Source organism: Dermacentor andersoni, chromosome 1 (genome assembly GCF_023375885.2).
Source record: "Dermacentor andersoni chromosome 1, qqDerAnde1_hic_scaffold, whole genome shotgun sequence".
Taxonomy (NCBI): Eukaryota; Metazoa; Arthropoda; class Arachnida; order Ixodida; family Ixodidae; genus Dermacentor; species Dermacentor andersoni.
The window spans coordinates 202,760,615-202,777,265 of NC_092814.1; the positions used below are offsets into that span (position 1 = coordinate 202,760,615).

A 16,651-nucleotide genomic window follows, 5' to 3' on the forward strand; every position below is an offset into this window, starting at 1 on the left:
ACAATTCTTTAAGGGATTAAACCATGCATGTTTCTGGCATTCTGAGGCATCTTTCCACACCACAATATATTTTCGGGACACATTCCAGATAATAGACAGGTCCCCTTGAGCAAAAGCCAAGGAATGGAATTGTACCATATCAAGGGTTGGAGCAGTAATTAGTCTAATGTCGTGCAGTATGAATCATCTATGCTGAAACTTGTTTCCCAGTGTGTACTTGGTTTTCGATGCTTCACTAGTTGTAAGCTTTGTGTAAGTAGTTGGCATAAAAAAAAAAAACCTGCAACCACAACCACAAAATGCAGTTGTTTTTATTATTATCATTATCATAACTTTTCTTTTACGTGTTTGCCCAAAACTAACAGCAGTCTTATTCTGTTGGTTTTTTTGGTAATTACATATCTCAAGAAATGTTCGCTAAGTTTGTCGTAATGTCTTTCTCTAAGGTGTACTCAATGTCTTGGTTCCCAGTGGTGCAGGTATTTGTGCACAGCACATTGAAAATCCCATACGAGGATGAATTTTTCTTCAACTGTGAGGCTTTTCTTTCAAGGGACCCGTATGGGTTTCCTTTGTAGCAATTGCTACGATTGGGTGCATGCCTCATTTTTCCTTTATTAATCACATTAAAAATGTGAAGGAATAAAATTCTAAAAATTTTTCGTGGGTTATATACGAACACTTCTCACATGAAAGTATCTCTACTGCTCCGTTTTTTTTTTTTTTTTTTTTTATGTGTTAGCATTAGGAGCGTCAAAGTAGAAAAAAAAATGTATGTGTGTGAAGTGCAGTCCTGTTTGCGCTGGGAAAGTTGACAAATAATGCCAGGTTAATTTTTCCATTCTACTAAGTGCAATTTAATAATTTTTTTGTCAGCAAACAGTACACTAGCACTGAGCAGATGCTGCCAAAATGCAATCTCACAAGGAACTGGTGCAGGAATTCTTTAAAGTGCAACACCACCAGTCTTTCAGTTCTGTGACCCCCCTTCTGGCTTACCAAACCTCTTATCGGGACTAAATTGATTGACTTATGCAGAATCCCAGAAGTGTAATCCTTCAACATTTTGTTTTTTTCAGTGAACCTCTAATGTTGCCAGCACATTTTGTGCACTCATTTCACACCTAACAGAGTGAACGGGATTCCTCACCATCTTCAAGGCCCAGGCACTCTCCCCACTCCTTGAGGGTGATGGTGTGGTCATCGTTCTTGTCGCACCCATTCAGGAATGGAGCGATGCAGTGCTCCATGGATAGGAGAGGAGCACGGAGGGGAAAGAGTTCGTGCCTCGAAACAGCGCTGCATGGCAACAGTAATGGTGTGATCTTTTTCTTTTCATCACAAGGCTATTCCAACAGCTTTATTTTCAATGCTGCACATTGCATGTGTCAATAAATTTTTATTTAAGAAAAGAAAGAAAAGCTTAAGCACAGTAACATCATCATAGTAAATTTTCATGAAACAAAACTCTGCATAACATGGATGAAAGTACTTGACCCAGTCGAAATGCGGTGCTTTCAGTATCAATAGATTCATATTATATTATACTATATTATTATCATCATCATCATCAGCCTATGTCCACTGCACGACAAAGGCCTCTCCTTACAATCTCCAATTACCCCTGTCCTGCGCCAACTGATTCCAGCTAGCGCCTGCGAATTTCTTAATTTCATCACCCCACCTAGTCTTCTGCCATCCTCGATTGTGCTTTCCTTCTCTTGGCACCCATTCTGTAACCCTAATGGTGCACCGGTTATCTAACCTACACTGTACATGACCTGCCCAGCTCCGTTTCTTTCTCTTAATGTCAATTAGAATATCGGCTGTTCCTGTTTGCTCTCTGATCCACACCGCTCCCTTCCTGTCTCTCAACGTTATGCCTAACATTCTTTGTTCCATCACTCTTCGTGCAGATGTCCTTAACTTGTTTTTGAACTTCTTTGTCAGTCTCCAAGTTTCTGCCCCATATGTCAGCACCAGTAAAATGCACTAATTGTACACCTTTCTTTTTAATGATAATGGTAAGCTTCCAGTCAGGATCTGACCATGCCTGCCGAATGCAGTCCAGCCCATTTTTATTTTTCTGTAAATTTCCTTTTACTGATCAGAGTCCCTGGCAATCCTGAACTCTTGTTCCCTAGCCCGGCTATTCATGATTATCTTTCTCTTCTGCATATTAATCTTCAACCCCACTCTTGCACTCTCTCTGTTAAGGTCCTCAATCATTTGTTGCAACTCGTCCCCAGTGTTGCTGAACAGGACAATGTCATCTGCAAACCGAAAGTTGCCGAGAGATTCACTGTTGATCCTTACTCCTAAGCCTTCCCAGTTTAATAGCTTGAATACTTCTTCCAAGCACGCATTGGATAGCATTGGAGAGATCGTGACTCCTTGTCTGACCCCTTTCTGTATAGGTATCTTCCTACTTTTCTTGTGTAGAATTAAGGTAGCTGTAGAATTTCTGTACTAGATATTTTCCAAGATATTTACATAAGCGGCCTGTACTCCTTGATTACGTAATGCATCTATGACTGCTGGTATCTCTACTGAATCAAATTCCTTCTTGTAATCTATGAAAGCCATATAGAAAGGCTGATTGTACTCTGCGGATTTCTCGATTACCTGATTGATGACATGGATGTGATCCGTTGTAGAGTATCCCTTGCTGAAACCTGCCTGTTCCCTTGGTTGACTAAAGTCCAGTGTTGCCCTTATTCTATTGGAGATTATCTTGGTGAATATTTTATATAATATTGGGAGTAAGCTAATGGGCCTATAATTTTTCAGTTCTTTAACGTCTCCCTTTTTGTGGATTAGTATAATGTTGGCATTCTTCCAGTTCTCTGCGACCCTTGAAGTCGATATACAGTTCGTATAAAGGGCTGCTAGTTTTTGAAGCATTATGTCTCCACCATCTTTGATTAAATCGACTGGTAGTCCATCTTCTCCTGCCGCTTTTCCCCGTTTCATATCTTGCAAGGCCCTTCTAACTTCATTGCTAGTTATAGAAGCAGCCTCTGTAACCTGCAATGTTCATTACTACTTCGAATGGAGGTATCGACATATATATATATATATAGCAAACACAGCCATACAGACTATAAAAAAATGCAGCACCAGTGGCCTTGGTAATACTGTTACACTTGATAAACTACCAAACCAACCCCCAGGTTGAAATTCAAGGCTCTGAAGAATTAGCTCCTGATGCACCATCACATGCGGGTGACTACTGACAAATCAACACTAGTTGGCACATAAATTGGCATTTTCAACTGCATTCATGCTAAAACTGGAATTTATTTTCGCTATTTACTGATAGCTCAACAAACCCTTTGCACTGCTTGGAAGTAAGGTTTCAGGAAACTCTGCATGTAGTAGGAACTCGATATAGTAAACATGATGTTTCTAAGTGTTCAATAATAATGGGTTTCACTGCTGTTGCCACAGAGTGATCAGGTCTCACCGGTCATAGGGGTGGCTGTCAAGTTCACAGAACTTCCAGATGACGGCGTTGACCCACTGGCGGCTCTGCAGGCTCTCTGCTTCTTCTTCAAGTTTTTTGTAGGGCTCGTTCAGCTCATGCCTCCTGGCCAGATCTTGCATCACGTTGAAAAGCCACTCACGCATGCGGCGTGGGAAGTCTTCCATTTCCTCATCCGCACACTTGGGCAGATCTGCAGACAGCAGGCAGCATGAATTCATTGCCATCCCAAAGCCAACAGCCTGTGTGACACCTGAGACTATTTTGATTCTTTTCTTCCAGTGGTGGGGGGTAGATGTGGAGGTTTCATGCATGCCATACACCGAGAGTAATGAGCACGCAGTTTTTGTAAGCAGCAATCGCAAATGTATGCCACACTTTTCATCTAGTGACATTCTGTGAGTGAATGTTTTAAGGAAAATTGAGTATGTAATACCATACGCACGCAGCACGTATTGTCCAATAGTTGCACTTCTTACGGTATATTAAAATTTACATTGCCAGCATATGAAACAGCACATATAAGCTAGAAAGAAGAAAGCCTACTGAAGCTACAGCTATCACCTTCAGTATTTATATAAATGTCACAACTATCAATATTGCAGACAGACACACTGCTTAGTCAGTTGCTGAGTGACATTTTATAATGTTGAATGTTTTCACAGAAAAGGTTATAAATACGTAAATTGAGAAAAATTCTATTTTTCCTTTCGACAAGCCAGAGTTCCACTGAACAGATGAATATTTCACACAACAGTGAACCAAGAAGCTGTTTGCTTTTGTCAAGATGCAGTGTGGCTGCAGGAACGTTTTTGCATTTTAATAAGAATTATTCACTGCCCCAATTCATATTGTCATGTAGTAGTGACAGTCAAGCAGATGCAAGCAGGTGCATCAAATTTTCACCATATGTTTAGCATGTTGAAAAGCTGAAATACACACAGTCGAACTGTAAGTATACACACCAGGCTCTTTAGTTCTTTCACTCTCTCTCTCCCATTGAAAGGTCCCCAGGTCTGTGATCATGTCTGTAGTTATGTCACCCCACATTTATTGATGAAATGAGCAAGCCACTGGTATTCACAGTAGGGGATATTTAAAAGAGGCCTGCAACACTTTTTAAACATGGTAAGCTTTACTAGACGCAAGACAGCGCTGTCATGAACACCTAACACAGCTTTTGCTTGCACACAGCACGGAATGTACAAGAGAGCTCTATAAGGATTGCTCGTACTTCCCTGTGACTTCTTCAATTCTCCACCACTTTCAGTATACGTGATGATGCAATGAGGACACTCTGCCATTACTGACCAGATTTCTGGGTCATGAGAAATCATAATTTTTCAACAAAATCACGGAAATTGTCAGCAGTAATACTATTCTTCACATTAGTTTGCTTCAGAAAAATGACAAGACTGGTGCATCGAAAACTGCAATAATAACTTTCAATTCTGCACTTCATCTTCAGTGACTGTCGCCTGTTCAAATATGCCACTTCCTCTATGCTGCAAGATGGCATCATTGCAAAGTTTGCTGATTGCCTCCTTTAGATTGTGTTTCTGTGCTCTGGTATGCATTTGTGTGTCTGAATTCTCTACAAGCAACAACAATTATATGAACAGAGGCCAAAGTGTTACTGTTGGTTATTTTAGGTTAGGAACTTCAAGACATGCAGTACAAACATCGTATTCATCTTGTAGCACTTACTAGCTGAGTTCAGTGAATACACTTTAACAGCCATGGTACTCAAAATTAGAGCAAAATTATGCTGTACGTGTGCATTCCTTCGCTGCAGAGATAAGTCATTGATATGAAAGTTCTACATCGAGTGCCACGAGGCACCGAGCTCTGGCAAGCACCCCTTATAGTGTGTTGGGCAGTATTCGTAGAGACATGGCACCAGCAGCCTGCACTTCCGTAAAAATTTGACATATCACTTTACATTAAGAGACGCCTGCTTTAGCCCTTACTGATGCACAGAGTCGCATCAGGTTAACGGCTCATAATGAGCACAGAATTGCGCGCACTCTTGCATTCAAGCATGTAGCTGCCTAGCAATATAAAAAATGAGCAGCCATCCCTTGACTGTCCCAGTACAGCTCACCTCAATCAGCTATGACAGGCGGCATTACAAATTTATACATGTTTACTAAGTGTTACTCCCTCTACTCTCTACATTGTGTATTACGGTGCGGCTGTCTGCTGAGGAAAATTTTAATGGTGCTTCAGCATTACTGTTCCTGTGGCAGCACACAGATTACACCTATAGTAACGCAACTGTGAGCTGAGCGAGAAGCTTCAAGCATACCGAGTCATTAGTGTTAAACCTGGAAGTAGTGGCTGTCGTGTCCCAGACAACACACCACTTCCCGTGGACATCTTATCTTTTCTCTGAAAAGACAAACATCAGGCCCCTTCTCTTAGGGGCCTGATGACCGTTCGCAAAATTCATCTACTTAGGCAGACTGATGACAAGTTGCAACAAAGCTGTGCAAGTTTTACAAGGTTTCTCCATTCATTTGCATGCAAAGGCAACCATGTGCCTATAACAAGCATGACTAATAGCATCCATTTTACGTCACGAGCCTGGCATATAACATCCATCCCGCATCCAGATAACATTAGAAAAAGACCTGGCCGGGACCTCCGTGGGACATCTTTCAGTGTTCCACATGGAAGGTTTTCTGAATTAGCATGGGACATTTTAGGAACGTCCCTAGGAACTCCTCAACAACCTTGAACATCCTTAGGACATCTGTGTGTTGTCTGGGGTTATAAATGCAACACAAAAGAAACACTTCTCATGAAGTCGTATAGCAGGCAGCACAAGAAAGGGCAGTGGCCCGCTGCCCTGTAGCTTCCAGCGTGCATAATGTGGAAGATTTCACAGGAGCATGGCGAGGAGATTAAAGGGTAATCATTTAATCACTGATTGCCAATAACTATGCTTATACACAGTGCATTCAAATACTTCTTCCTGGAAGATAATCATGAAGTGTTTCCTTTAATGAAAAATACATCCCACAACTTTGTCAAGTGTCGTATAGCCTCTTTGAAGCAGTTCTCTGTCTTCATGCACAGTAACAAACGAAGGGAGATGGCTTATTCACTGAGCATTCCACGCACCCCATAATTTTTTTTTATTCAGCACTATGCGATCACTGAGTAGCACTGAGCTATAGAAAGTTCGTACCTCGGCAGGCTCCATAATAGTCGACATGGACATGCTCATACTTTTCTCCCTTGCAGCCTTCCTTTTCATCCTCGCACAGGCAGCGCATTTGGTAGAGCTCACAGTCGCTGTCCCACGTCTGGTTGTGGTTACTGCAGACCTGAACAAGACATTTAAAAGCAGGTCATATACCCTCCATCTTGCTCCTGTTACGACTTGTTGTCAAGCAAGTCTCCTAGGTGCTCGCAAATAAATTTATGATCATGCTCTCAAACCTGTTCTTGGCACATTATAGTAGCAATTGCTGCTGCACCAATAAAAACCTAATTTACTAACTAATTGCTACAACAGTTTCTTGTGGGACGTGTTGGTAACAGTGCATGATTAAACAACACAAGAAGGTAAAACACGAGAGTAATATTTAATTGTTTTGCAGCCAATTGAACAGGTAAATATATCCTTAATACTTGCTGAAGAGCAGTAAAAAGTACTAGCAATTCATTAAAGTGAGTCAGTAGATTGACTCTCCTAGATTGAATGTACTCACTTTGGTACTATATTTCTCACTGCAAACATACTTTTGATCATCATGCCGAATAGGGAAGGTTCACTGTTCTGTTATGAGCTGTTTTCTTTTCACATGCAACCGTGATGGTGTGTTCTTGTACAGTTGAGCCCATTGCAATGTGACCACTTAAAGTAAACTCTAGAGCAAACAATGTCTCACCGTTCAACTAATCTTGAAAGGAGCCTATGGAAGGACTCCCATTCAAAATGGCCCAATAATCTCACCATTTCAGCTAGAACAAACAGAAGCAACTTCTGCACAGCCAGGCAACACGCAAGATTTACTTGGAAAACCTTGGTAGCACCACACACGTGGGAGTTGACAGCACTAGCTGAAATGTTTGAGGCTGCATAAAGTTTTGAACTGACATACTAGCTTGCACCATGGGCAGTTAAGCACTAAGTGCCTCCAGAGTGACCATATGGCCATCTGTTCGCAGTTTCCTTAATCTCCACTTTTGTTTTCCAGCTTCTCAAGTATCCTTAGATCATTTCCCTTTGTTCATTCATTGCAGCTTTTGAAGTCGATGATGGATCACTGTAATGTGGGCACAAGCAATGTCTGCCTATTGAATAGCACCTGATCTAACTTACTTTTGTGAGCCCATACTTTAAAGAAGCAATCGGCTGAGCATATGGACACCATGCACACAGCAAGATTTTAAATTGAAGTTTCATGCTCTAATGTTGGCACATTGCTCCAACACATAGTCACCATGCTAGTGCATGTGTCACATGCATGTAGACATTGTGGCGAACCTAATGAATCATTGGGTCAGCACTAGTCAAGCAGGTCTTAATTAGTAGATTTCTGACAATAAATGCCACATATGCATTATTTCTGCAAGTTAAATGCTGATTCTGCATTTTGCTGCCCCCTAAGGAGTTGTTTTTGTGCAAGTTCAATAATACTAACCCACTCTTATGGTGAATGGTTTTTTTTCACCCTAAAGGAATTCATAGTGAACGATTGAATTCTGGGGTTTTACAAGCCAAAACCACCATTTTATTAGGAAGCATGCCGTAGTGGGGAGACTCCGGATAAATTTCGACCACAAGGGGATCTTTAACATACCTCCCAACACATGGAACACAGGCATTTTTGCATCTCACCCCCGTTGAAATGCGGCTGCCAGAGCTGGAATTTCATCCCACAACCTCGTGCTTAGCAGCGCAACACCATAGCCGCTAAGCCACCGCAGCGGGTGCCTGACACTCTTGGATGTGCTGCAACTTGCAACTGCTAGCTAGCAAAGTTATTTTGTGAACTTCACATATATAATCAAGCTATCAATTTACAGCCCGTGCATCTCTTTGAATGTACCTAACTAAATTGTTATTCATGTCTGTAATGCTATTTGAACTTTAGCCATAACAGCTGCTCTTTCAATCAAGAATATGCAATATCCATCATGCTTTTTTGTTGTTTTTCTGTTTTTAACAATTTTTCAACAAAAATGCATACAGAAATTGGAAACAATATCTGACATAAGCACAAACATCTTCTCAGGGCAATTATTTGTCTACACAAAATCACTAGTGTGTTTTACTGTAGCTGAGGTGAACTTGGAGATGTTTCGTAATAACCATTATTTTGCCACAGCCATACATCTTCTAAACCACAGTTCCTGGTGCTAAAAGAAGCTGCCTGACAACTACAAATGCCTGAACACATAGAAACAAATATGTTGATGTAAAAATGCATCCTAACAGTAAAAAACTTCTATCCAGCCACTCCTTGACGATGAGATGCTGCAGAAGTGATTAAACAATCGGCATTGACAAGTTATGATTCTTGTAATTGTCAGCTATGTATACATTGTGATTGTGACAAACATGGTGTCCTTAAGCCAGCAGCAAAAACATGCGGACACTATTACAGACTGTGTGTGCTGTAGATGTAACTGAGGTTAACAGTGCTCTTATAATCCCTGCCATGGACTTGCATGCACTGCACCATAGAGACAGTTGTATTTCAATTTAAAATGTACCCACAAGCAATGACGCAGATCAACACATCGCTGGCATAATGTAACCAAAAACAAAAAAAAAACTACAGGAAAGCAGCAATGCTATGGACAAGGTTTAGTGCATGTAGCAGTGCAAAAAAAAATTATTACAATGGAATCTAGTTGATACAATCTTCACAGGAACCAGAAAATAAAATATATCATCCGAAACTTCTATTATCCAAGGAAGCTAAAAAAAATTAAGACAGGCGTGCTCGGCGACCGCCTCAATAGCAAAGGTTTGTGTGGCGTCGAGTGATACTGCTCTGCATAACGCGTTATGCAGAGCAGCATCACTCGGCGCCACATGAATCGCAGCCAACATGCTTTTATTCAGCAACGTTGAAATAGCTTGTCAATTTGCACTGAGCTTTCCTTTTTCAATGTCCATAAGAAAGGTCTCCTGGAAGTTAAAAAAAGAAGCCGCCATTTCCCCATTTAACTAAGCAGTGGCACACCACCAGTCACACACACGGCCACACTGTCACAGCAGCATTTTACCACTGGCGGAGCGCCGGTTGCGTTTTTCCTCCAATGTGGCTGGGGTTCAACGCGTTTGTGGTTCCTTGGAATGTTACTTAAGCTAGTAAGTACACTGGAATATAAAGCTACGAGTTTTAGGCATAGAGTAAAGCCCCCTTCTGCAGTCATACCATCCAATTTCAGGTGAAAACAAGATCGCAATAACCGTAATAACCGCAGTAACCTATGGGACATTGGCAGGGAAAGAAAAGGAGACGTATTGTCCCAAAAACGTGTCATGCATGATGATATCAACGAGATTCCACTGTATAATACCCCCTTCAATCAATAATTATGATGGACAGTCAATAAATGTGTCAGAGTCACATGATTTATTTCAATGTCGATCCTGCAGACTTTACTTAAAGAAAGACAAGGTGGTACATATAATGATGCTTTATGCGACTTCTATCGAATCATATGACTGCAGATTAATTAAATATCCATTAATTGTACAGTCAGCCATGTTGCATTTTTTTTTTTCATACAAATAATTTATTCACCAGTTCAATGTATATGCACCAGTTAATTATTGACTGCATGCATTACAAGAAAAGAAAGACAATTCTTTGACCACCGCTGAAGGAACATGGCAAATGAACATCCTGTCAAGTATGGAAGTGCATTCAGCATAGTAGTCGCGTAGCAATACTCAGCCCCTTGATGTGAAATGAAGCCATTGAGTATGCAGGGGGTTCAATTTGCCTGAAGCTCAATGTCTAAAGTTCTTTTTATCACTTCGACTGGGTAGAACTGGCAGAGACAAGTCAGGTACGCAAATGTGTACATCGTGACCATGGCTACATTTGCGTGACGTCAGTGACAGTTCCATATGCAAATGTATGCACCATGATTAGGATACAAGAGAAAAGAAGTACACTGCACTTCACGCATAAGAACAGTATTCACAAAACACGTAAACCCAATTATTGTCAAATATGGGCTGACCTTAAAAACTGCCTAGGAATGTCTGCACACTAGCATAAGGACAGCATGTCCTTCATGCTAACTTGGCGCAACAGCGAAAAAGAATGCTCCTTTTTCACTTTTTTGCACACCTGCCCACCTGCACGATCCTATGGGCTACGAGTATCAAAGAAGCCACCCTGCGTAATTAATCGAGCTGCAAGAAAATTATACCTCGGCTTCACTATTTAACAATGAGAACGTGCCTTCCATGTTAAGCAAACCAAAAGTCTGTGCACGGTTCTCCATCAGGCAGAGCTTGATGGATGCACTGTGAGGCATCCAGGCACATCACGTGCACTAACCACAGTCAATGTGACTGCATAAAATTGTGTGAAATTCCCACAGATCACACAATTTGTTGATCTTACCACATGCAATGATCCCAGCCCATGTCAGAGCAGAATTTGAGTGACAAGTGATGATAAGCGATGTTACTGTTATATGCGATATAATTATATGCAATATTGTTATGAATAAATTAAGCTGTCCTAATTAATATGTATACCATAAGCACCATGTACAGACTATAGCGTATTCTCGGTTGAATGTTTTTGGGCATATTTGCCCCTTTCAGTGCGTGCCAACTGGCTATATGCACGGTGAAAGAATCTCGTGTATGCAGTGGCATAGCCAGAAATTTTTGGGGGCGGGGGACGAAGGGGGAAAGGACGGGAAGGCCACATACTACGACAGAAATTTCATGGGGGGGGGGCATGTGCCCAGTGTGCCACTGCGCGTATGGGCAAACTTTTGGTGCTTTCATGTCACAGGGTGTTTTTTTAGCTGCATCAAATTTTTAAAGATTGTCTATGGCAGGTTGCACAATTCTAACCCTTAAACTAAATTACGTGATGATGCGGCCATTACATTTATTTCTACGAGAAATCAAAATGTTCAATTTATTAATTACCATAAGTATGCTAAGTAACTGTTTAATTAGCTGCTTTGCACCACATATTTCAATTTACGAATTTAGTCGCCGAGTTCGCACAGCGTATCCACTTGGAACGAATTCTCTGGGCAGCACTAGTTCCGAAATATTAATTTTCAAAGCGTCCGAAGAAATGCATTGGCATTCTAATTACTTTTTTAAGAAACCACTGGTTTATGCATTGAAGCACAAAAGTAACTGGTACACCAATTCATTTCGACGGACACTTTGAAAATTAATATCTCGGAACTGGTGCTGCCCAGAGAATTCGTTCCAAGTGGATACGCCATGCGAACTCAGCGGCTGTAATTTGTAGATTGAAATACATGGTGCAAACTAATTAAATAAAAAAGTTAATTTGTGTATTTACGTTAATTATTCGATTGAACATTTTGATTTCTCATAGCTAGAAGTAATGGCTGCCTCATCGAGTAATTTACACCAGGGGTTAGAATTGTGCTGTCTGCTATAGGCAATCTTTAAAAAATTTGCTGCAGCTAAAAAAAAAAACACCCCATATAGCTACAAAGTGCACTGACAGAATAGAAGTGAAGAGCTGCTGTGGCTTCCTGAATGTCCACTGCTGTACAATGAGGCACTGTGCTGTGTGTTGTGTCGCACGAAAGTGAAGATATCACCAAAAGTGACTGACTGAGAAATGCGCCAGTAGCCTGGGCAAAGCACCGGGCACAACACTGGGCCGCACTTGCCTTTCGCCTTGGATCAGTCTCAGGTTGGCACTTGGTGACACACTCGCACGTGGCAGTCATGTCTTCATTAATGACGCACTCCCTGCCGGGGCCACACCGAACCTTGCTGCAGGGATCCTTCAGGACACCTGTAACCACACACCAAGAACCCAACTGAGCCACATAGTTTGCTTTAGTCATCTAGACTTGCTGTCAAAAAGAAACATTTCGAGCATCCTCAAATAGATGCCGAAAAGGGGTATACTATAGTCAATAGGCATTGCCACTAAGTGACAATATTTGTTGTGCAGTGCGAAGTGGTGCTGTGTTGAAGGCTGACACAAGTAAAGCAGTGCATGTATGCATTTATATTCTACTAAAGTGATACTCACGGTATTGTAGTGCAGTCTTTTCAAGCCTTTAGCCCAAGCTGTAATGCAAGCTGTATTTGTCCTAGGTGTTTGTACCAATGTCACTAATGAAAAGCTTGCAGCTGCTTTTGCTAAAGCTTGTTGGAAATAATAAACATTGTCAACTCAACCTGCACAATGTAGAAGAATCAAGGGCTGGGTGAAGTGGCACATCTTGAAAAACTAATAAGCGCATCAAGGACAAAGGCTGGCAAAAGACACAACATGGGCGCCGACTTGCAACTGAATTTTTTACTGGGAAAGCATCTTGTATATACACATCAACGGATATGCCATGTGCCAGGAAATATGAAAAAGATTCAAACAAACAAATAACTAGTTTGTTTTCACACTGCCTGCATGGTGCATGCATATTGTTCATGTATATATACTGGATGCCTTATCTGCAAGAAATTCAGTTGCGTTTTTCATCGTCCTTCATCCTATAGTGCGCTCTTGATAATTTCCCAAAATTACATCACGTAGCCGAGTTTCAGCACTTGTGCACAACATTTTTTTACTCCTTTTGTTATGCTTCATTCAGACATCTGAATTTTACACTTACTGAAGGGAAGCCTTTTTTTTTTTTTCAAGCAGGTCTCATTAATATTTCTGGAGAAAGCTAAAGTGCACATGCAGTATATTTTTCAGATCAGGATATAATGTGCAATACAGCTTGTTGAATTTGTTTAGTAAATTTTGTTTAGTTTAGTAAATTAGTTTAGTAAAAGTAAATTCTATGCATACTTTTACAAAAGATGTGGGGGTTAAATGCAGGCATGGTTAATTGGCCTGTTACAATCTAACATCAACAAAGAAGCTTTAAAATCACGGAGACCGAAGTTCAGCCACTGCGACCACTTCACCATTTTTTAAGGTCAAACTTTGCAAAAGGATGCTTAAGCCTATGTGCTGTTGCAACAATTATGTGAACACAGGTCATGTGAAAAAATCTAAAGTATTGATTACTTGAAGTGCTAAAGGAATCAAATGAAGCTACATTTTAGTGTAATTTCTAATGAAACCAATCATTTAATGAAATCATTTAAAGTGATATTTAGTTATAAATATTTTACCTCCTCTCTGTGGAGAACCATGATAACTAACCCTAAGCAGAGCCATTAAAAGGTACACTAATGGAAACACTAAATCAGTTTATACACCCGACACACGAGCATTCAAACGGCCCTAGGACTATAGGGGAGATTTACCGGAAAGATGGTCATGCTGGTGACACACGACAACGGAGTATCTCCTTTTCGGTAAGGGGAACCCTTGCGTAAGGAAATATATCCAAACTCCTTTATGGGCCTGAAGGGGTAACTTTATAACAGGCTCCTCAACAACAGAAAAACTTGATGAAACACAATGGTGCCTTATTAATAATTTTAATGCTTGGATTTAATGCTTGGAAATCTTGAATTTAGCTGTGATGCAATTTGGCCAGATACAATCTTTCTTTAACATTCTTGTCAGTTTCAGTTTAATGAAGCAGTGCCATGTGCTTTGCTGCATTGTTTACTGAAAACATATGAATTAAGGAGACCTTACGGTGTGTCAGCAACAAAACTCCGTTTGATAAGGGTTCCTAACTGAGCATAAATGAAGGGAGTTTAATTCAAGGGACCTTAGTTTGCCCTGTGTGCAAGGGGCATTAGATTGCTAAGTATCGGATCCTTTCAAAACTATGTTTTCATTAATTTTGTTGATTATTACATGGGATAATGAAGTCCAAACTTCACCATCTTGAATTTTCCTTTGAACCTTCAGCACTGCTGCATCAGTACACCATCATAGACTTTGAAGTATTTTCTTGTATTTGGGTTGTTTGTGTGAAGGAAAAGTTCTATAAACATGTTAGGTTGAGCCTTTGGTTCCTTTAAAAAAACAATGTGGAAGCTTTATTGATAATCAATTAACTAGACTCGAGCAGATGCTGTCAAATTCAGAACATCACAGCCAGCTGGTGCGGAAACTTTAGGATGATATCGCCACTTGTCTTTCATTTTTGTGGCATTTTTGCTAATGCAGATGTATAATTTACCAATACAACTTAACTTAATATTCGTTTTTATTTAATGGGACACTAAGAAAAACTGAATCTGTTTATATATTGATAACTAAGGTATTCTTGAAGAATCCTATACTTTTGTTTATTTCGCAGTAATAGGTTGATTATTAGAAGAGAAAATGAATGATGGTAAAAGTTTCATTTTTGAATTTCGCACTACAACCCCAGGGCCGATATGTATGACATTACAAATTCCAAAGCATTTTTTTTAGCATTTTGGCCGTTGTGTTTAAGTAAAGATTCCTGAAACTTCCTAGGTTCGGTATTTTTTAGAAGTTCAATTAAGAATACAATACAGTCCATTTTTGCCAATCAACATTTAACTAGGCCTAAGCAGACAGCGTCAAAATCCATAGCGCCACAGCGAGATCGTGTGGAAATTTTGAGGCGGCATCACAAGCCATGTATTGCTTTTCTGTTTTTTCTGCCATACCAAGTGTTTTCTTGCGGTAAGAGTGGTTTTTAGAGTATTGCGGAAGGGTAATTTACTGATACGGCACAAATAACTTTCCTAATTAGAGTGCCTTTAAGGAGTGACTGCACCAGGAAAGTGTCACAATAACAAGAAATAAAAGACATGCTTACGTTCAGCATCCAGTTCTGCACTCTTGTCTTTCAAAATGCTGGCCTTCTCATCTTCAGCAACAATATCGACGACATCCTTGGGCTTCTTTGAGAAGTGTTTCTTTACATGCTTTGCTGTGTGGTGCTGCAAGAAAATAGCAACATGCATTTGCGTGCTTGATTCCTCATTCGCGTGACCAAGGCATCTTGCTGTGCTTTGTCTGATGCAACATACCGACACAATGCACTGTTATATATGCTCAGTAATAAAGGCATACAAGTGCTTCTTGCAGACATGCGCAAGAAACAATTGGTTTCCTGGGTATGGCAAAAGACGGTAACCCAAGGAGATGCTGATAAGTCTTGAGCTTGGCACTCACCACCACATCCAGCAATGTTTTTTGGTATTCTGTTAGACATTTCCACTATATTACAATATTGTGTGGAAAGTTTCATTTCTATAACCCAATCTTTCTCTCACTTTTTGCACTGTTGAAGTGATTAAGTTGGCGAGCCTGTGAACTTCTGCAGAAAGCGCTTCATGCTGTGATGAAAGTTCTCTGGGTGGGAAGAAAGTAGAGGAAGGATATTTCTGATATTACATCTGCTACAGACGAGGACTACATATGCCCTTTCTCATGCAGTAGCAAAAAAAAAAGAAAGCATGTCTCTCAATTTCCAGCACTAAAAGCGAATATTTTTCAAGGTGGCCTCTTGAAAAACTCTGAACAGTTTTCATAAAATAGTTTTGTAAAAATGAACCATAGGCCCAATGCAAAGCAGACACACTAAAATTTATCACAGAAGCATGTCGACCACATTTTTACTAATATTATATATGCCCAAGACATGAGCAAGGTTACAGCAGGTCTGTCCCCAAAAGCTTCATGCGAATGCACCCGACGCACAGGGTATTTGAGGACACGGCTTCAAATCGTCACAGACGTCAGCATTCTCATTCCATCTGTGTAGGTATAGTGTACTAAAATACTACTGGGAAGTGTGCCGTCCACAGCACTACTGAATGGAGGCGAGGGGGCCGCTGCAGCGATGAGAGTCGCAGAGGGCACTGTGCACAACAGGAGTGCTAAGACATGCTTGCTCTTTGCTGTTTCTGCTGTCTGAAGAGTTTGACTATGGCGAACTTTTTTATCCATCATCGAATCCTGTAGAATAGCTAAGTGTCATTGAAGAGTTGTTTACATTACCTTTTAGCACAAGAAAAATCAATGCAATAAGTATGTCTGACTTTATTTTCACAAA

General features: G+C 40.5%; 1 protein-coding gene across 1 annotated transcript in view; it reads right to left on the minus strand.

Moving 5' to 3' along the window:
• The window catches only part of SPARC (secreted protein, acidic, cysteine-rich), a 41,878-nt gene that overhangs the window by 1,752 nt on the left and 23,475 nt on the right, over window positions 1–16,651 (minus strand). Inside the window, exons 3-7 of the mRNA XM_050194665.3 lie at window positions 15,410–15,533; window positions 12,365–12,492; window positions 6,678–6,816; window positions 3,467–3,677; window positions 1,151–1,299 (exon numbers count right to left, since the gene is read on the minus strand). Coding sequence (XP_050050622.2) covers window positions 1,151–1,299; window positions 3,467–3,677; window positions 6,678–6,816; window positions 12,365–12,492; window positions 15,410–15,533 — 751 coding nt within the window. The remainder of the gene's footprint in view (window positions 1–1,150; window positions 1,300–3,466; window positions 3,678–6,677; window positions 6,817–12,364; window positions 12,493–15,409; window positions 15,534–16,651) is intronic.